General features: G+C 42.0%; 1 protein-coding gene across 3 annotated transcripts; it reads right to left on the minus strand.

Annotated features, from left to right (window-relative positions):
* Positions 1-10,368: 10,368 nt before the first annotated feature.
* CCDC126 (coiled-coil domain containing 126) lies at positions 10,369-22,006 on the minus strand. Of its 3 annotated transcripts, none has more exons than XM_036327881.1 (3): positions 21,785-22,006; positions 13,841-14,243; positions 10,369-11,245 (listed from the first exon to the last, which is right to left on the minus strand). In XM_036327881.1, exons 2-3 carry the CDS (start codon positions 14,076-14,078, stop codon positions 11,061-11,063), a joined length of 423 nt encoding a protein of 140 aa, XP_036183774.1. In that variant the 5' UTR covers positions 14,079-14,243; positions 21,785-22,006; the 3' UTR covers positions 10,369-11,060. The 3 variants fall into 3 exon arrangements, with proteins under 3 accessions (XP_036183774.1, XP_036183775.1, XP_036183776.1); XM_036327882.1 differs by lacking the exon at positions 21,785-22,006 and adding an exon at positions 20,094-20,115; XM_036327883.1 differs by lacking the exon at positions 21,785-22,006 and adding an exon at positions 18,735-18,755.
* Between the last annotated feature and the right edge of the window lie 348 nt (positions 22,007-22,354).

Consider the following 22,354-nt stretch of genomic DNA (forward strand, 5'->3'; position numbering starts at 1 on the left):
TGTAAATCTACATATTTGAAGAAAGCGAATTGCTGGTTTAAGCAGGAGAAAAAGTAAAAACAATTTAAACTTTTTTTAAACCTTTAGAAATATTCAACACAAAATCCTTTTTAAAGTTGAATTACCATGTGATTGGTAATTTGGCCATAATTTGGGTAAATAACTTGAAAAGGGGGTAGGAAATCCATCACTCCTCAAGAGCCATTAAACTCTGATGCTCCCTTAAGATCAGCTTGACTTCTCTCTATAAATTACCTGGGAGGGAGTATCCGCAAATAAGAAAAATAATTCATTGAACAACAATATTTTAAAGTTATTCTCCTGAATAATTCAGGTCCCAAAGTAAAACTCTCATGCAGACAAATGGTGTATGCCCTCTTCCTTTCTAGTGCCCTTGGTTTATCAATCTACGTTGTTTTTTATTGTGGTTGATCTGTTTCAAAGTATCACACATTATGACACTTAAAGCCAAAATACTCTAAAAATATAAATAAGGACATTCTTCTATCTAAATAAAATGGTATTATTACTCCAATAAAATAAAAATAGCTCCTTAATTTCATCTCATACCCTTTCTATAGTTAAATTTACCCAGGTTCTCAAAATGTTCTATGAGCAGAATGGGGTGGCTATTTCAAAGGAATGAAGTATTATATGACCCTTCATTGCTTGTTACCTGTCCTAAACATGAGGGAACATGGAGACATCCAATCAAAACTCTGTTACCAGTTGAATGTGAAATGGCACAAAAAGTGTATTCTTTAATATACTTACCATATGGAATAGTAATCTCACTCCTAGCTATCTATCCCAAAGAAATGAAATCTTAAATTTACAAAAGACTTCTATGAGAATATTCACAACAGCTTTATTCATTACAGCCACAAACTAGAAACAGGCCAGATGTTCAATAGGAAAATAGATATACAAACTGTTTTATATTCATACTAGAGGCCCAGTGCACGAAATTCGTGCGTGGCTATGGTCCGTAGGCCTGGCCTGCAATCAGGACCATCTTCCCTGGCTTCCCATAGCCGTCCCTGCCCCCTGCTGCCACCCACCCCCAGTTCCCCATTCACCATCGGGTGATCGGTGCCTGATGGCCAGGGGAAGGGACGGAGAGGTTGGCTGTTCCTGCCCACTCGCAGGTCCCACCCCCACCGCGGGTCACCCTCTGTGTGTGGGGCGACCGGTGAGGCAGGGGCCTTGGCCTGGCACTGCCCGCGTTCCCCGCCATCCACCCCTAGTTCCCTATTAGACATCAGGTAATTGGAGCCTGCCAGCTGGGGAAAGGGACGGAGAGGTGATAAATGTGCCTCATAGTGACTGATCCAGTGGTCGTTCTGGTCATTCTAATGTTAGGGTCAATTTGCATATTACCCTTTTATTATATAGGATAATCAGATATTACTCAGCAATAAAAATATTATTGAAATTTTCTTAGCTTCAACTTTAAAAATCTAGAGTATTTTAAAACAACTTTAAAATAATACATATCTATATATACAAAACGCTATGACGTGCACTGACCACCAGGGGGCACGCATGGAACATGGCGGACGTCGGCCGTGGCAGGATGGTAGAGCAGGTGAGCGGAGTGGGGGCGCCAGACTAAGGCGGGGCACCGGTCACTGTCACCAGGGCAAGCCTCTGGTGGTTACTGAAAAGTCTTTGCTCCTGCACACCATGGTCCTGCCCAGTGCTCACACCTGGTGACGGCATGGAGTGATTGGGGCCAGCACCATCAGCAGGTGGAAGCGGGGCTGCCAGCAGACAAGGGACTGGGGGGCTGCAGCGGGAAGGGCCGGCTGAGACCTGCCCCTGTGCCCACTGCAGCCTCACAGCCCACAGTTCTTTTCAAGGTGCACAAATTCGTGCACTGGGCCCCTAGTTTTCTATATTAAAATACATAATGACTTTTTATATTGAAATAACTAGGGTAAAATGTTTAGTATCTTCCTATTTAAATTACATCCATCTATCACAACATATTCCAATGTGCATTAAATATCATTTGAAGATAAACTAGGGGAACAGCACAGAGAATATGTGCAAAACACAGAATTGTTCGTGTGTTGTTGTTTTTTCATCTTAAACCACTATACTTGAAACATACATTGGAGTTTCACATAGTATTTCATCCCCTAGAATGAGTTATTGTCCAGAAAATTTCTCAGTGCCTTAAAGAAACAGACATAAATCTAATCTCTCCTGTCTTTAGATATGTCTCAGTTCTAAGAGCTATCAATGTTTTTGTTCTTAAGCTGAAATTGAAATTATACATTAAATTAAGAAATTAATTCCTTTGTTAATTCATTTGATAACTATTTACTATGTGCCAGCTAGCAGGCTAGGTGCTGGAGACCAGACAATCTCTGGATATATAGAAAAGGCTCTTACTTTAGAATGGGTACTGAGGGCAGGTCTCTTTGTAGAATGGCATTTCAGTTGAGAATTAAAGAATGAGAAGAAGCCACTCATGACAAGAGCTGGGAGAACAACATCCCTGACAGGGAGAAGAGAATGAATGAATGAATGAATGAATGAATGAATGAATGAAATACAGAGCACAAGTGAGACAAAGTTCCAGAGAAAAGGGTAATCCCTTAAGGCTGGGATTGGAAATTTGGAACTGTCTACTAAGCAGATAAAACTTGAGAAGCACATTGGAAAAAAGGATTGGACTCAAACTAAAGAGAGGAAGGAAAAGACATTCCAGGTAAGGAAGCGGAAGAGAACAAATCTGGACGACAGTAGTCCTCCCTTATCCAAGGGGGATATGTTCCAAGACCCTCACTGGATGCCTGAAACCACAGATACTACCAAACCCTATGTATACTGTTTTTTCCTATACAAACCTACCTATGACAAAGTTTAATTCATAAATTAGGCACAATAAAAGATTAACAACAAAACTAATCATAAAATAGGACAATTATAACAATATACTGCAATAAAAATTATATGTGATCTGTCTCTCCCTCAAAATATCTTATTGACTGTGCTCACCTTTTCATTTAAAGGAAGCACTTTTCGGCTTCTCTTTGGCATATCCAAATTGCCAGCATCACTACTTTGGGCTTTGGGCCATTGCAAAGTGAAATAAGGGTTATTTGAACACATGCACTATGATACCAATCTGATAACCTAGATGACCACTTAAGTGACCAAGGGGCAGACAGGGACTTCAGCACAGACCCCCTGGACAAAGAGATAGAGCAGACAGAGAGGGATTTCATCATACTCAGAACAGCACACAATTTAAAGTTATGAATTGTCTATTAAATTACTTACTTCTGGAATTTTTCCATTTAATATTTAAGGACCGAAGTTGACTGGATAACAAACTGTGGAAGGCAAATCATAATAAGGGAGTACTATTGTGTATGATATAAAATAGGTCGGGCAAAGCCTGGCAATAGAAAACAGGATTGGTTTATACTGTGACCAGCTCTGGGCTCAGCTTTATCTGTTTGGAATTCCAACAGGACATTCTAAGATAGCAAAGGGCCCCACTGTGACAGAGTTAGGACACTTTCTGCCTAACCACCAGCAAGAAATACCAGCTATTTTGGTTTTGCAGAGGCAAAGGATAATAATGCTATCCTTCTGGCCGTCTGGTTTGTGACGAAACCAACTATCCTCACCTGGGCACCAGGATATGGGAAGAAGAAGGTAGTGGAAGGTACAGCTCAAATCTTCCCAATGGTAAAAGCAAGGACCAAGCTCATCATGTCACTGGTAAAGTCACCTGAGTCCTAATTAACAACAAGGAAAACTTCCCCCTTTCAGAATTGGCCTTGGCTTCCTTTAGTCCCAGGAAAAGCTAATCTTTCTAGAAACAGAAGGCAGAGCAGCCACTTCTGCCATCTCTCAGCCCCTCAGCTGAAGCCGTGTCAGAAAAGTCACTTGTTTTAATCAGAGAAAGGGCTTTCTTCTGTTAGTAACCATGGGCACTCTGCACTGTATTTAAATCCAATCTTGTTTTTCACAAATGATATTTAGGAAAGAAGATAAACAGAATTAAATCATGTTGAGAGGCAAAAAGTGATTTTTACTTAAAACTCTCACTACTCATACCACTCTCTTTGGGAGAGTGTAATTCCAAGTGCCACTTATTCCCCTCTCCCCCACTGATTTTTAGAGAGTGGAAAGGAGGGAGGGAGGTGAGAGAGAGAGAGAAACATCAATGTGAGAGAAAAACATTGATTGGTTGCCTCGCACATATGCCCTGACCAGGGCCAGGGATAGAACCTGCAATCCAGGTACATGCCCTTGACCCAGAATTGAACCTGTGACCCTCGAGGGGGGCAACACTGTAACTACTTAGCAACACTGGCTGTGGAGCCATTCATTTTCAAAGGCAAAAGGTGACAGAAACCTGTTTGAGGAGAAAAAAGAACAAACTACATTAATACATCAAACACTCCTACCCCACCCCTTGCAACTTCTGCCTGCTTCCCTCCTCTCAGTATGCCTTTGCCAGGAAGCTAAGAGAAGGGCATTTGTGGCTAAATGTCCTTAGTTCCCAATAAGCCCTGTTTACGTTCTTTACATCTATATATTTAATAGAGAAATATGCTAATTAACCAGGACACCGTAACGGGTCGACCGGACAGGAGGAGATTGCATGCACAGCCTCCGCACGCCTGCGCTGGGGGAGGGCCTGATCAGCAGTAGCCATGGCTGCTTCAAGGGCCGGAGAAGGAGTGGGCAGCGCCGTGCAATTTCGAATAGCGCACTGGGCTCCTAGTCCTATATAATAAAGAGCTAATATGCAAATTGACCATCATGCCCTTGCACATGATGGCCACCCCCATGAGGTCAAAGATGGCCGGCAGGAAGGACAGTTAGGGGCAACCAGGCCAGCAGGCGATGGCAGTTGGGGGTGACCAGGCCGGTAGGGGAGGGCAGTTGGTGACTGGGCCTACAGAGGAGGGAGGGCAGTTGGGGGTCCAGGCCTGCAGGGAAGGGCAGTTGGGGGTGACCAGGCCTGCAGGGGAGGGCAGTTAGGGCGACCAAGCCGGCAGGGGAGGGCAGTTGAGGGGGAGCAGGCCTGCAAGGGAGGGCACTTAGGGACGACCGAGCTGGCAGGGGAGGGCAGTTAGGGATAACCAGGGCTGCAGGGGAGGGTAGTTGGGGGTGACCAGGCCTGCAGGGGAGGGCAGTTAAGGGCAACCAAGCCGGCAGGGGAGGGTAGTTGAGGGGGAGCAGGCCTGCAGGGGAGGGCACTTAGGGACAACTGAGCTGGCAGGGGAGGGCAGTTAGGGGTGACCAGGCCAGCAGGGGAGGGCAGTTGGGGGGGACCAGGCTTGCAGGGGAGGGCAGTTGGGGGCGACCAGGTCTGCCGGGGAGGGCAGTTGGGGGCAATTGGGCCGGCAGAGGAGCAGTTAGGTGTTGGTCAGGCTGGCAGGCAGAAGCGGTTAGGGGCAATCAGGCAAGCAGGCAGGCAAGCAGTTGGGAGCTAACAGTCCCGGATTGTGAGAGGGATGTTCGACTGCCCTGTGGGATTGGGCCTAAACCGGCAGTTGGACATCTCCCAAGGGGGCCCAGATTGGAGAGGGTGCAGGCTGGGCTGAGGGACACCCACCCCCCAGTGCACAAATTTCATGCACCAGGCCTCTAGTCTATCTATATAATAAAGAGTTAATATGCTAATTAGACCAAACAGTAGAACGACCGTCTGGACAATCTTCCGATGACCATCTGAATGACGTTCCAGACGAAGCCAGGGCTGCGAGAGCCGGCCAAGGTTGCGAGGGGTTGCGAGGGCTGGCAGAGGCTATGAGGGGCTGGGAGGGCTGGCCGGGGCAGCCTGGGCTGCAAGGGCCGAGCCCCTTGCACAAGTTTCATGCATTGGGCTTCTAGTTTTTTAATAATCAGGTTCAGAGGCAGACCAAAGAAATAGCTGCCCTTTTATTATATGGGCCAGTAATAATGGACAATGCTAAAATCAATGAGGATTTCCATATCACTTTTCACCTCACCTCTCCATGGGAGGTCAATCCTGGCTGAGGACCAGTGCATGAACCATCCCAGATGAAGCAGAAAGGTGGATCCAGAGCTTCTGCAATTTAAAATGCTTGCAAGTCAATAGCCAAGCTTTAGAAAAATAGCTTGAGGTTTCTACGGCTCTGTCAGTTAGCATTTTAGAAAACCCAGAGAGACAATCTTAGACACAGCCAAGGCATAAGACAATTGCAGGCTTCTTTAAAAAAAAAAAAAAAAAAAAAAAATCACTGAAGGATCCATTTGTAAAACATAAAGAGGTTAAAAGGAGCAAAATAATGACCAAGAGTGTGGTCTTGCATGCCATTTTGTCTAGCCTCTAGGAAGTGGAAAATTAAATATTTTGGTCCCAGAAAGTCCCTAACCTAAACTTTGCAAATGCACCAGAGAACTGCCGGAAGTGAGTTGAAAGTACCCTGAATCCCATGATGGGTACAAAAAATGGCCTTGAGGGTAGACGGAGAAGACTCTGTTTACCCTGCAGAACATGCACTCGTTTGTCCCTACCTTCCCTTTATTCCAAGGTCAAATGTGAGAGACACTATGTGGCAGGTTCATCCATAAGCTCCCAAATACCATACCCCGGTGCTTTTAACTACCTCCGCAGGAACTGACTCATGTCCCATCACCCCCAACCCCAGCCATTCGTGGCCATCAGCCTGAGTGAGTCGGCTACCCCCAACGTCTGAGAGCCAAGTGCCTAAAGTGTGACGTCTTTGCAGACTCTGCACACTGCTGACCCATTGAGGACAAAGTGAGGAGTGGACGGAGAAGCATTTCTCTCTTGGATCAGAGGAGCTGCTAGGCCCTAGGGACTAGATCAGTGGTCGGCAAACTGCGGCTCGTGAGCCACATGTGGCTCTTTGGCCCTTTGAGTGTGGCTCTTCCTAAGCCTCAGGAGTACCCTAATTAAGTTAATAACAATGTACCTACCTATATAGTTTAAGTTTAAAAATTTTGGCTCTCAAAAGAAATTTCAATCGTCGTACTGTTGATAGCTGGCTCTGTTGACTAATGAGTTTGCCGACCACTGGACTAGATGATGGGAGTAAAGAGGATGCTTGCGATTACTTATGCCAAGATCAGCAGAACTGCTAGTGAGATCTGGTAGTCAAGAGCACGGACTCGCGACAGACCCTTCTGGGTGTGAATCTCTGCTATGCAGTCCATAAGGTGTGACCCTAGCCCCCGTTTCCAGCTTCTCTGTACCACACTCCCTCACTAACAGACCCTACCTCACAAAGTCTTGAAGATTAAATGAGATATTGAGGAGCACGGCACAGGACAGAGCCTGAGTAGATGCTCAATAACTGTTATTATAACAATCCCATTACATGGGAGACATTATTAAAAACCAATTCTCCAAAACCTTCCTGCTCTAAATCCTTCCTCCTGGAATACTTTCCCGTTTTGACAAGTTTTAATTTAATATGCAAGACATAGCCCCTGCTCCAGGAGGCAGAGCAGAGGCCTTCCTGACCTGGCCGAGGTCCCCTATTGGGGCCCTCTGGCTTCAGCCATCACTCAAGGCTTTCAGACTCCCAGTTCAAATTTGAAGAAAAGAGTAAAGGTACTTTTCCCCTCCATTTTAAATTCATGAAGATGAGAAACAAACAAGCAAACAAAACAAACACATTTATAGCAAAATTAAGCATAACCTAATGTTATGTGTAAATTCCTAAGCACTGGTGGTTCAAAATGCTTCATTTCCTGCCCTAGCTGGTTTGGCTCAGTGGATAGAGCATCGGTCTATGAACTGAAAGATCCCAGGTTCCATTCTGGCATATGCCCAGGTTGTGGGCTCAATCCCCAGTTGGGAGACTTGCAGGAGGCAGCCAATCCATGATTCTCTCTCATCATGGATGTTTCTCTCTCTCTTTCCCTCTTCCTTCCTCTCTGAAATCAATAAAAATATATTTTTTAAAAATGCTTCATTTCCTCAAGCCCTGATATACTATCTACCATAGCACAACCACCCCCTTGACCTAAAAAGACTCCTCACAACCATGGTTTATTTCTTTGCCTAAAAAATTGGTAGATACTAAAGATAGCGTGAATGGGTGACAATGTAAGCACCCAAGAAAGTTAAATGAAAAATAATGGTTTATTCACATGAATGATGCTGCTAATCAACACTTAGAAGCAATGTGAAGTTACACTTGACCTAGTAAGGCCTCAATGGAGATCCTAAAATCACTCTGAAAAAAATGTTTAAGAGATGCTGGCATTGGTAAAATCTAAAACACTCTAATTTTTTAAAAAAATCTTTATGGCTTAACTGCCTTATTTTAATATACACAAATATTACTGATTCATTTTAAATCAAAAACTGTAAGTTGACAAACTTGATCTGATTAAGCACAAGTCTGACCACTGACCAGTCCCCTCCCAGTTCTCTAACCCAATTATGGATTAGCCACTGTACGATGTGTTCCCAGTCTTTCCCCGACTATGCAATATGCGTCTGGCCCGCTGCTCACGACATTAAACAAGGTTTGAGGATGGTCATCTAGCAAAACATAATAGGAAGAGGACAGGCCTTGGACTTGTTCCACACCTAGGACTAAATCTTTTACCTGCAGCCAAAATGCCTAATTGAGTGAAAGATGATTATCAACTGTGACATAGCCAGAATAACAGAATAACTGTGAAAGTAATGTAAAGAAGTTCATGATAGATTGCACAAAAAGAATGTATAGTATAAAATTTAATAATATAACTAAAGGTATAGATGCACAAAGCAGAACGTGTAGAATGGTTTAGTAACTCATTTTAACAAATATTCATCAGGCACCTATGCTGTGTCAGACACGTTGTATATGCCCAGGTTTTACCAGTGAACGAAATGAAGTTCTTGTCTTCCTGGAGCTCATATTCTAAGAAGCATCAGGAAAAAAAATTAATATACAATTTAATGTTATATATATATCACAACTGTGAAAAAAAGGAAAAAGGATAAGAAGAATGTTAGCGGTATGCCATTTTAGGCAGGTGGTCAAAAACAACTTCCCTTAAGAAGTACCATTTGAGCATCTGAATGTGAGGGAGGGAACCATGAAGATATCTGGGAATAAGAGTTACAAATGGAGAAATATGAAGTTTGAAGCTGCTGATGCAAAAACATGCTTGGTATGCCCTAGGAAGAGAAAGTCAACATGGCTGGAGAGGAATTAAGAAGGAGGAGGTTGGTACAAGGTTACAAGACAATCGGGAGCAAATTAGGGCTTTTGAGGCCACAGTGAGAATGCTGGATTTTAAGTAGCAATGAGAAGTTAATGAAGAGTGTCAGAAGGGGAAATCAGACTCACATTTATATACTAAAATGTCAACAGCATTTATCCCTGGGTAAAAAAATTTCGGATTTTCCCCCCCACATTTTGCTTTTCTGTATATCTTGAAACAAACCCAAATTTTCTAAGATTCCTTTTCATCATTAACCATTTATTAAATGCACAATCACAGTAAAGAAAAAAACTTATAACACTTTGTAAGTACAAATAATATATTTTATTTCATCCCTGAAAACAACAAAAAAACAAAAATGTCCACATCTAATAAGATAGAACAATTATTCCAAACTTCACTTGGCAATGATATATAATTCATTTCTTCCATACAGTACAGAGAATGTTTGAAAAGCTCCCTTTCATGAAATTTTTTTCATACTTATTTTAATAAAACATTTTAATTATTGCTACTATGTGTGGTAGCATATTGTAATAACGAATAATATAATATCCAAAACTAAATTCAATATAGTGTAAATCTAGAATCTAGCTGCACTTGGCAGTTATTATAGAGAATAAATACTATGAAATATAGGGCACCATATGGGAATTAAATCTGCTACAAGGGACATTTAAATAAAGGTGTCCTTTGCTCTATGCTAGAATTACCCAAGATTAGGATCTTCTGTGCTATATACATTAACTGTTTTCCTGAAAGAAGAGTCAATCTTCATAATTTAAATTATATCTTAAATGTTTTTAATTATTTTAAGTGGTCATTACATAAAATGAACATCTAATGTATCTATTATACAAATCCAAAATTTCTTAAAGCAGGATACTCTTATATAATGTTAACATTTTCCAAGCAATTTAATGTAGCACAAATACCTTTATACATCTATGCATCTGGCTAAAGTCCTTCAGAGCCCCAGTCTCATGAATATCTCTGTCTCCCTTCCCCTGCCAACATAAAGGCAAAATTATCCAAATATGGAAATAATGTGCTTCCCTGACAGCATAGACACTCAACGGGCTAAACTTTTAATACTTATTTTTATCTCATCATAAAAATATCATTTGTTCTTCAGAATACATGTAAGAAAATGTTACATATGAGATTTGAAATTACTATCTTAATGCTCTTTAATTGTCCCAATGTTAAGAATAGGTTACAGACAGTGGCTACTACCCATTTCAAGATTATTCTCATACAAATGTAATTTTTAAAAATATACAATAATCAACCTCCAGTTATTCTGAAGGATAGTGCAAATGAAGACATTCTTTGGGTCATGATTTCAAAACATTCTTTTCAACATTATACTTCCTTGCTCTGCTCATAATCTGAGTAACAAAATATAGTACTAGAAATAAGCACACTTCTTAATGGTTACCAGTCTAAGATTATATATATTGAGAACAAATGACAGAATGATTCAATAACAATATTCTTCACTTGTTTGAAAAACATGTTATATATTTAAATAAATATTTTCTAGAAATGAAGCCATGTCTTTCAGTGTTTCAGCTTGATCTCAAACACAAAAGGTTTACATAAAGATCACCTATCTGCATACCACATCAACCATGTTACTAAATTCCCTTTAAGGATATAGTTCAGCATTGAAGAGACTTGCCTAAAAGCAAACTAATAACTTTTAAAAATTTATATACAGAATAAGAGTTCCATGATTCCAGCATATTCCTTGAAAATGCAGAGTACTTGTGAAGTATTACTCTATCCTAGCCAGCGGTTTAAAAGCTTTTCTGTCCTTGGATCTAACTCATGGGGATGCAGCAGCACAAGGTGATCTTTAACTGCTATCTAATGTTGCCGGATGCATTAATCCTTTTGTTCGTGGTTACTGGCACCAGATTCCCACTAGTACCATTGGTAGTGTTGGTTGCTGAGCCGTTCACAACAATATAGTCAACTTTGTTCTCTAGTTTCACCAACCGCTGTAAAATGTCATCCAAAAGGACAGCAATTGTTCTTTTTAGATCCGCTGGGGGGTTGGGGGGAGTGAGAGAAATCAAAATAAACCATATTAGACATTAATATTTGTGTTTTCATAGTTTGAGGGAAAAAGTGAGCAATTATTAAGTCATCTGAAAGAAAATATACTAGAGAGAAAGCACTCAGATCACAAATAGAAAAGGCCTAATTATTGTAATCAATAGCATCAGAGCTTCTTAAGGGAATTTCAGTGTTATAAATATGGGGGAAACTCTCATTTTTCCAGTGCAATAAAACAGATTTAAAGTCTGGTTAAAAAGTTAATCCAGCCAGTGTGGCTCAATGGTTGAGGGTCAACCTATGAACCAAGAGGTCATAGTTTGATTGCTGGTCAGGGCACATGGCCAGGTTGCAGGCTCAATCCTCAGTAGTGGGCATGCAGGAGGCAGCCAATCAATGTTTCTCTCTTATCATTGATATTTCTATCTCTTCTCCTTCTTCCTTCCTCTCTGAAATCTATAAAAAACATATGTATTTTTAAAACACGCAGTTTATAAAATATCAGGTGTAGAGGGTCTCATTTTTGCTTTTAAAACTGAGTTGTTATACAAAGCTGGGCAGCATAGCATAGACAGTTCTACCTTTGAAAATATCACAGTTATTTTGCTCAAGTAGAATGAATTTTGTTTTCAAGTATTTCTCTGGTTCCATAAGAATTTCTTCTTCATTGTTGGACTAAGCAGAATGTAAAACAATATAACCTGCATCTACATCTGCCACAAGTACACCAATCTCAATTTATGCCAACCCCTTCAACTCTAGTCACCTACATTTGACCCTCATCACTTCATAAAAAACATCGTAAGAAGGAGAAGAAAAAATGGAAAGTGTCCAGGGCATTCCCAGATAAAGATGGTAAACTAAACAAAGGCATTTAACCTCTGATGCCTCTGAATATGCCACCAAAACAATGAAGGTGTTTTTCCTCTTTTTCTTTCTTTTTTATATCCAGGAGGCCAAAGATGACTAGAGGAGACAATAACAACAAAATTCCAGAAGCTGAAAAGCAGATGAGCACTAACTGACTTAGCAGACCTGAAAACGTTGGATCTTAAAAGAGGAAAAATACCAAGAAGCAATTTGATTTTCTCCTCCGAACCCTACCCTAAAAGGCCCAGTACCAATAAAAACAGGGGTAAAGAAGGGATTAAAAACAGGACTAGCCCTAGCCGGTTTAGCTCAGTGTATAGAGCATCGGCCTGTGGACTCAAGGGTCCCAGGTTCGATTCCGGTCAAGGGCACATGCCCAGGTATGGACTGGTCTCCAGCAGGGGGCGTGCTGGAGGCAGCCAATCAATGATTCTCTCTCATCATTGATGCTCCTCTCTCTTCCTCTCCCTTCCTCTCTGAAATCAATAAAAATATATTAAAAACAACAAAAAACAGGACTAGATGAACATTTATAAAGCAATCTGATTCCTATAGTCTTTATACCACTCCAAAACTGGGCAACAGCCCCTCCCCATTGCAGAAAATCTCATGTATTTTCTGAGGCTAGTAAGCAGTTGAGGACCTGGGGACCACACTGAACACTGGGGGCGTAGTGGAAGTTTACATAGTAAGTGCTGAGGTTACCCCTTCTCCCCCAGTCTTTTCCTCTCACTCAGGTCCCAGTACACTTGGGAGACCTATACTCTTCCTTTAGGGAATTTGACTAGGTCAAGAAGAAAAACCTAGATACACTAAGATTCAGGATACCCAAAGAATACAATACATTGTATAATAATTAGCTGGCCTTTATCACGGATTCCTGGGAGGTAGCTCTAAACACTTGGAATTTCCTGAGTGGTAAAGTCTTTTGTTACTCATGGTGGGCCCCTGGGACTACACCTGATGGTTTATATTAATAAGATGTCTCAGGGCCCTCCCTGGTTTGGTTCGGTGGATAGAGCGTCAGCCTGTGGACTGAAGGGTCCCGGGTTCAATTCTGGTCAAGGGCATATACCCAGATTGCAGGCTCACTTCCCAGTTGGGGGCGTGCAGGAGGCAGCCAATCAATGATTCTCTCTCATTGATGTTTCTATCTCTCTCCCTTCTTCTCTGAAATAAATAAAAATATATTTTAAAAAAAGAATTAGACATAATACTACAAAATATTAATAATTATTAAAAAGTAATGGATATATGAATATCATATTATTTCTTTTTCAGTGCAATTGAATTTTTCATAATAAAAAGTGAAGAAGCCAAAACCGGTTTGGCTCAGTGGATAGAGCGTCGGCCTGCGGACTGAAGGGTCCCAGGTTCGATTCCGGTGAAGGGCATGTACCTGGGTTGCGGGCACATCCCCGGTAGGAGATGTGCAGGAGGCAGCTGATCGATGTTTCTCTCTCATCGATGTTTCTAACTCTCTATCTCTCTCCCTTCCTCTCTGTAAAAAATCAATAAAATATATTTAAAAAATAAATAAATAAATAAATAAATAAATAAAAAGTGAAGAGAACATTATTTGTAAAGGCCAATGCACTAAGTAAAGAGTTAGACTTCCATGACCTATCTTTATTTTGTTTCTTTTTCCATGACTATCTTTAAATCGGGATAGGTTTAAGAGGAGAAAACTAGAAATAGTCTACAGTTAACTTACCATATCCTGCCATCGAAGCGCCATTCTCAACATCCATTGTGTTCTTATTTTCCTCTGCTAGAGCTTTAACGTATCTTTTGCTTAAATCTAGTATTTGTTCACGTAACTTGACACTGCTTTGATGTCTTGGTTGTTGAAAAGTATAGTGCAGTAACATCAATCCCCAAATGAATCCAAATACAAGCAAAAGTAAACTCAATTTCTGGGACATATTTTTTCTGGAGATTGCAAAAATCATTTCTCCTGAAGCAAACAGACTCAGCTGAAAAGTGGTAACTAAAGGCAAGCCACCAATCAAGATTTTTGAAGGGGAAAAAAATTTCCTCCTCTTTCTCCTCTGCTAATATGGTATATTCTTCATCTTCAGCAAGATTGCCTCCAACTGTCAATTACCTCTGTAAAACTGAGAAGAAAAAAGGCCATTAGTCATAACCTATATCAGCAACAGAATAAACAATGGCATATTTAAGAAGAGTTTCTATAAATAGTTTTGATTTGGAACTACATCATCTTCTTTGCCAACTTTCTCCACCACTCAGCAAACTTTCAGGTCTTTATCAGTTTCCTTTATATAGCTCTTCAAAAATTTTAAACAGAAATGTCGATTCATTGAAAATATCTTTTTAGACAGCTGATTCTCACAACCAATTGGCCTGGAGGTCAAATACCCCCCAGTGTTACCTACAACAATCAAGGCTTAACTACAACAAGATTGTGCACAAAGACCACAAGGAGGTGCACCAAGAAAGCATAAAAAATGTGGAGACAAAGAAACAGGACACAAATGACAGAAATGGAGGAAAGCAAACTGCTGGATATAGAGTTCAAAACCACACTTTTAAGGTGTTTCAAGAACTGTCTAGAAGCCGCCGATAAATTTAGTAAGGCCCTCGAAAAGACTGATGAGACCGCCAATAAATGTAGTGAGATCCTCAAGAAATCTAGCGAGACCCTCAATGTTGTGATAAAGGACCAACTAGAAATTAAGCATACACTGACTGAAATAAAGAATATTATACAGACTCCCAACAGCAGACCAGACGATCGCAAGAATCAAGTCAAAGATTTGAAATACGAAGAAGCAAAAAACACCCAACCGGAAAAGCAAAATGAAAAAAGAATACGAAGATAGTGTAAGGAGCCTCTGGGACAGCTTCAAGCGTACCAACAATCCGAATTATAGGGGTGCCAGAAGAAGAGAGAGAGCAAGATATTGAAAACCTATTTGAAGAAATAATGACAGAAAGCTTCCCCTACCTGGTGAAAGAAATAGACTTACAGGTCCAGGAAGCGCAGAGAACCCCAAACAAAAGGAATCCAAAGAGGACCACACCAAGACACATCATAATTAAAATGCCAAGAGCAAAAGACAAAGAGAGACTCTTAAAAGCAGAAGGAGAAAAACAGTCAGTTACCTACAAAGGAGTACCCATACGACTATCAGCTGATTTCTCAACAGAAACTATGCAGGCCAGAAGGGAGTGGCAAGAAATATTCAAAGTGATGAATGCCAAGAACCTACAACCAAGATTACTTTACCCAGCAAAACTATCATTCAGAATTGAAGGTCAGATAAAGAGCTTCACAGATAAGGAAAAGCTAAAGGAGTTCATCACCACCAAACCAGTATTATATGAAATGCTGAAAGGTATCCTTTAAGAAGAGGAAGAAGAAGAAAAAGGTAAAGATACAAATTATGAACAACAAATAAACATCTATCAACAAGTGAATCTAAAAATCAAGTGAATAAAAAATCTGATGAACAGAATAAACTGGTGAATATAATAGAATCAGGAGCATAGAAAGGGAGTGGACTGACAATTCTCAGGGGGAAAAGGGTGTGGGGGGTGCGGGAAGAGACTGGATAAAAATCGTACACCTATGGATGAGGACGGGGGGTGGGGGGGTAAGGGCAGAAGGTGGGGTGGGAATTGGGTGGAGGGGAGCTATGGGGGGAAAAAAGAGGAACAACTGTAATAACCTGAACAATAAAGATTTAATTAAAAAAAAACAAAAAACCAAACACAGAAACAAACTAAATTCAGCCTGTAAATTGCTATGGAGAAAATAAACAGGACAATGTGAGAATGTCTGGGGAGTCTAAATGAGGTGTAAGGTCAAGGAAGACCGGAGTTCTGATCTGAGAAAAAAGAAGCACAAAGTCTGGTTCCAATTACCTATTAACTAAAACCTTTAGAATTCTTTTCTGACCAGAATCTTGGGAGCAGACAGTAAATTCCTTATTCTTACCCTCCTCAGTACAAACCAATGAGAATGAGAGGGATCCCAATCCCCAGCATGGAATGGCCTGGTTTGCAGAAATCATCCAAAATGAACAGAAGGAAAGCTACAAGCAAGGAAAGCTGTGTCCCCATTTCTTATGAGAATGACAGTTGCTGTTTGGTAATATACAGGAACAATAATGATTTAATTGGTGATCTTTGTACAGAAGAACGTATTCTTATTGGTGTTTTCTAATATGAAAGGGGCAGTGGCAAGATGGGGTGTGGAATAAAGTCTAGGTAGCAATCCACTGTCATGTTAATTTATTGTTATTAAGCATTTTTAATATAATTTTTTCAAACTCTAAAGAACACACACATATCAAAAACAAAGAACATGAAAAAATTGTTTTCCTTATTTTTATATTTATTACTGGACTTAACGTCCCCACTCCAATTTGCAAGACCTTTGGAGATCTGTAAAGCTCCAAAGATCTGGTTTAAGTTTTACTATGTCACTTGCCAAACAGCAAACATCAAACAACTAGATATTTAAGCAAATTGTCAGTGGTTTCTCCCTAGCCAGGACAAATATATTTATCTAACATTATTACTAAGGACAAATAAAGACAGATAACCGGTGAATATTTAAACTAGAACACTCTCATAAACATAATGTGATGCACAAAGAGAAGTGACTACCCAACATCAAACAAAAGGGGAAAATTAGGCATCCAAACTTTCAACCCAGGAATCCAGTGTTTTCCAAATACAAGAAACAAAATTGACTTAATAGTTTGCAACTGGCATTTGTTTAAAAAACAAGATAAAATAGAAACCATAAGAGTAGACTGCGCCCACTACAGATTTCGTTTTGCAAAACTTTTCTTTAAGTTTACATATATATATCTTTTTCATACACAGGTACACACATGCATACACAGAGCTATACATCTATGGAATCTTGATATAGACTCTTATTATGGGCTGCAGTCAAAAAATTTAAAAACACTGCATTTCACGCTACCTGTCCTGAAATACTTCCTTGTATTTTTATGTAAATATTGCAATAGCAACATTAAAAATATTAATGGATGGCTAATCCTACCTTAAAAACCTCTCCTTCAAATCGCATTTCTGCATTTCTTTGGCAATCTGCTTCATGAACCAATATGGCCACAGCTAAATCAACTACCTACAGCAATAATATCAGCAACTAGCAAGCAGAGACCCTCTCACTTAGCCAAAGGTATACTGCAAGAATAGCTACTAGCCTCCTAAGAAATTTACAGCTAGAGAAGCAGATATTTATTACAAAAAGGAGACAGTATGTTCACCAGAGCTCAGAGGTTCAGAGAGTTCTCTCCAAAAAAGGCTCAGAACAAGTTCTCCACAGATTTGATCTTGGAATGTAATTTCAGGGGGAAAGGGCATTTCTAAATGTCTTAAATTACTAAAATACTTTCTCTACATAATATTGCCTAAGGTAAATATGGGGGGTTTGGGGGGGAAGAGAATTTAACACCGGACACATTCACTCCTAATTAGCTGTAAGATTTAAAATGTTAACTGCCTTGAGAAAAGCTACACTAAAATTCCAGCTGAGACACAGAAATATCATATCTAAAGATATTAGATCATTTTTATTTTGTTTTTTGTTAATCCTCACCTGAGGATATTTTCCCACTGATTTTTAGGGGAGGTGGAAGAGAAAGGGAAAAACAGAGAGAAACATCGATGTGAGAGAAACACATTGATTGGTTGTTTCCTGCATGCTCCACAACCAGGGCCCGAGCCAGGGAGCAGACTGCAACCAAGATACACGCCCTTGACCAGAATCGAACCCGGGACCCTTTGGCCCACAGGCCAATCAATGCTCTATCCACTGAGCCAAACCGGCTAGGGCTAAAGATAGATCATTTTTAGATGGCACATTTGGGAGAGGGAAGAGAAGACTATAACACTGAAGAGTGCAAAAGATAGAAAAATCTGGGTAAAGTCAAGTCAGAGTTAAGAATAGAACATCTTAAGGCAAATGGGAAACTACTCAGTCACTATGCCATAGTAAAATTTTAATCTAAAATGTATTATGCAGTACTGGATATTTCAGTCACAGAGTCTGACCTGCCCACAGCCTCAGCCAATCATATTTTTTGCCACATGACCCCACTTCCCCTTCCACAGCTGACTAGACTAGCACTGTGCACCTTTGCCTGAGGCCTTGGACAAAAAGAGGCCCTTAAGAAAACCAGGATGTTGATTTGTGAGCAGGAGCAAAAGGGGAAAGAACTCACAAAAAAGAAACAATGAAGTTAGATTAGGGGATTGACAACCAGAGTTTTATACAAAGAAGCAGGCATAATAGGTAAACTGAGGCTATGAGTAAAAAAAGAAAGAAAGAGGTACAAGCAGTAAGTAAGGAGGAAGAGAGCTAAGCATGCCAACAATGCAGAGGAAGCACATGCAGCTCGTGAAAGAGATTCGGGTTTGTGGCAGCTTTCTAGATCTTTCACGTGACCTGCCTTCCTCAAGGTGGAAATACACCCCTAAGACACAAATAAATGACTAAAAAAGTTTGCAGCTTTTTTTCCCCCCACATTAAAAAGAATGTCTAAAAACCCTTATCATTGAAAGTCTGAGCTAGAAGAGTCCTTGGAATCAGACCAACTCACTAGCTTAGAGAGGAGGAAATCGAGGACCACGGCGGAACCTAAGGTCACACAGGTCGTGACAGAGCCGGACGAGAACCAAGGACTCCTGTTCCTGTAGTCATCACCCTCTCTCCTCCACTATTCTCAATAACACCAACATGGAAACATTTTTTTTTTCAAAACAAGTATTTTTGCCACATGTTTTTAAATGAATCAGCAATCTTTATGTGCATATGCCATCTCCCACAGTTTAAATTTTCCACTTGCCATACTCTCTGGCTCTCTGTTATCTTTATGAAATACAGTCATTCGATTTCTCCGTTTCTACTGAAAAAAAAAATTTTAAATACATCTATCACTAAAGACATTACACAGAATATCCATCAGGCCCCACTATAACTGTACATTCAAATAGAGCATCACTCAGGACATATTTTACCTACTACACAGTAGTGTTCAAACTCAAAATAGTACAAAACAGACATTTTATTTTATTTTTTAATGTATTTTATTGATTTTTTACAGAGAGGAAGGGAGAGGGATAGAGAGTTAGAAACATCGATCAGCTGCCTCCTGCACACCCCCTACTGGGGATGTGCCCACAACCAGGGTACATGCCCTTGACCGGACTCAAACCTGGAACCCTTCAGTCCACAGGCCAACGCTCCATCCACTGAGCCAAACCAGTTAAGGCAAAACAGACATTTTAAATGAAAAAAATTTTTCAACTAAGGACCATAAAGATTTCTTTGAAGAAAAACTCATCACGAATATCAGTAAAATTTAGGAGAAAACAGTGCAAGAACAACCCAAAGGATAGAGGGGCTAATTTGAAATATTCCAAGTCATTTCCTTAAAAAATGTATTACATTGAATCAATTGTCCTGAGAACAAAAACTACAACTTGGAAACACAGATCCATCCCAAAGGGAGGAAATGACTAACTAGTGAGAAAAACAGAAAGAAGTAAAAAGAAGTTTGATACAGGGTTGAAAAGAGGGTAAAGTTGAAAAGATGGTGAAACCCCTCCTCAGGACTGCAGATGCTGACTCTGCCAAAACACTTAAGCTCCTCTAAGGAGTCCTTGTCTGTATTTCCAAAGCTGATCCACAGAAAAGCAGAGTCATCAATTTCCTAAGAACATTCTCAGCCATCTTAAAACAGTGTAAATTAAGACAGCATATTCTTTTAAATTCTTTGCTTAGGTTTAAGGTGCACAAGGCACAAAGTGAAGAACACTAGAGTGATAGTGATTAAGGAAAGAAAAACAAAATTCACCAATCCAGAGGCTACTTCAGTGCAGCTAATAAACGTATCATATTCAAAAGATTTATTTTTTGTTAAATAAAGAATTCGTGGCATTGTAAGTATACTACTTACCCTCACTACTTGAAGGTGTGCAGTTTATTGCCATTTGATCGGTGACAAAACTCTGGCCTCAGGATTGGGACCCAGGCTGTCTGAGCCACACTTTTGAGAGTAGTTTCAGTTCCTCCTGACCAGTCACCCAGGAGTTGAGTTTTGAAGAGGGAGCTAAAAAGGGGCATTTGAGCCCGAGCAGGTTTGGTTCAGCGGATAGAGCCTCAGCCCTCGGACTGAACAGTCCTGGGTTTGATTCTGGTCAAGGGCAAGTACCTTGGTTGCAGGCTGCCCGTCTGGGGTGCGTGCTGGAGGCAACCAATAGGTGTGAAACACACTGATGCTCCTCTCTGTCTCTCCCCTGCCTTCCACTCTCTCTAAAAAAAATCAATGGGGCCCTAACCGGTTTGGCTCAGCAGATAGAGCCCTGCCTGCGGACTCAAGGGTCCCCGGTTCCATTCTGATCAAGGGCATGTACCTTGGTTGTGGGCACATCCCCAGTGGGGGGTGTGCAGGAGGCAGCTGATCGATGTTTCTAACTCTCTATCCCTCTCCCTTCCTCTCTGTAAAAAATCAATAAAATATATTTTAAAAATATATTTTAAAAATCAATGGGAAAATATCCTCGGGTGAGGAGTAACAAAAAAAAATAAATAAAATTATTTGTGACAGTTTAAACAGGGGTTGGGGGGGCACTTGACTTTATCTCTCAAAGTTGTGGAAGCAAAAGGGGCCACACACTAAACCTGAGAAGCCTGCATGGTGAACCTGACAAACTCAGCGACGGTCTGACATGAAAACTTCCCAAATAACAGCAAGGGCAGCCCTGTCCTCGGCGGGTATCTTCCCTGACAAAGGTCAATCTTCCCCTTAACCGAGCCTGTCTACGGTCTTTTTGCATGAACATACCTTTGGAATGTCATGGTGATGTCCTTTTTTCCAGACCCCTCGGGGTACAATCACTGCACCAGAGCACAGAACCCTTCACTGTTCTCGTTATCTGTTCATTGTTTTAACTATCCCATACCACCAGCATAAAAGTAGGTGTTCACCCATTTTACTTTTTTCCCACTCTCAGACCTCACTGCTTTGCTTCCTCCCATCTCCCTCATCTATCAGCAATGGATTTCAGGTAACCCCCTCGGGTTTTACCCTTGGGTTCTGAAATGTGAACTAAGTGGCAAACCTGCCGTTGCCCTGGGCATTTTATCCATCTGTTGGGATGTTGCTCCCCGACAATTAACCTCAGTTTGGCTCAAATAAACTCAAACACTTCTTACAGATGTGAACATTTCTGACCTCGACCGAGTAGAACAGAGCCCTGCTGTCAAAACACAGAAACAGGAGAGAGCGCGGCTGCGGCGCCCGCTCCATCCCTGCAGCTCAGGTCCGCGCACCCCCGCGCCGGCGGCCGCGGGACCCAGCCCGCCACGCTCGGTTCCCCGTGCTGTCAGACCCGGGGGGGGGCGGAGGGACAAAGAGCGGCGCACCCCCCTTCCCCACCCTGACCCCTCGCCGCCGCCGCCGCCGCCGCCGCGGGTCCCCAAGCCAGGTCTCCTCCGACGCCCCGCGGCAGCGGCCCGGGTGCGGCGGGGGGCGGGGCACAACGGAGCAGGGGCGGCCGCCGCCGGAGGGGTGCCGCGAGCGAGCGACGCGGGCCGGGCGGGCTGGGACGCCTCCACCCCGGCTTCCCTCTGCCCCCTCCTCATTACCTTGCCTGTGGGCTACTTGTCACCGACGCCGCCGCCGGCAGGCTCCTGGGCGGCGCGGCGAAAGCCGATTCGAGGGCGTCAGCGGCGTCCCGCGCTAGTGAAGCAGCTTCCAGGTCGGGATGAAGAGAGGAAGCGACTGGGAAGCGGCGGCGAGGTTGGTTTCCAGCTTGTGGAGATTCTACTCTGCTCGTCCCTCGCACTCCGCTTCCGCTCCGCCTCCCGCCGGCCGGGCCCTTCCCCCTCTTCTCAGGCGAGCGGCCCGCGTCGCGCGGCATTATGGGAGTTGTAGTCCCAGAATGCAGAAGAGGCGGCACGTGCCCCGAGCCCGCAGGCACCGACTTCGGGTCAGGACGACGCCGTTGCGTGGCAACCAGAGGGCCGGCCCGCTCCTTCTTCCGGATTGGAAGAATGTTTAGAGAGGCGTACTCTGCCTTTCTCTCTGCAGACGCTGGAAAAGGAGTGTGGGCTTCTTACTCCTGACCCTGCAGCAGGGAACCAACAATTCCAAAGCTGTTGGTTTGAGGCAAAAGGACTTTGTAGTGATTAAAAGTGAGCTACAGCCCGGCGGCG

Source organism: Myotis myotis, unplaced genomic scaffold, assembly GCF_014108235.1.
Source record: "Myotis myotis isolate mMyoMyo1 unplaced genomic scaffold, mMyoMyo1.p scaffold_m19_p_11, whole genome shotgun sequence".
NCBI classification, from domain to species: Eukaryota; Metazoa; Chordata; class Mammalia; order Chiroptera; family Vespertilionidae; genus Myotis; species Myotis myotis.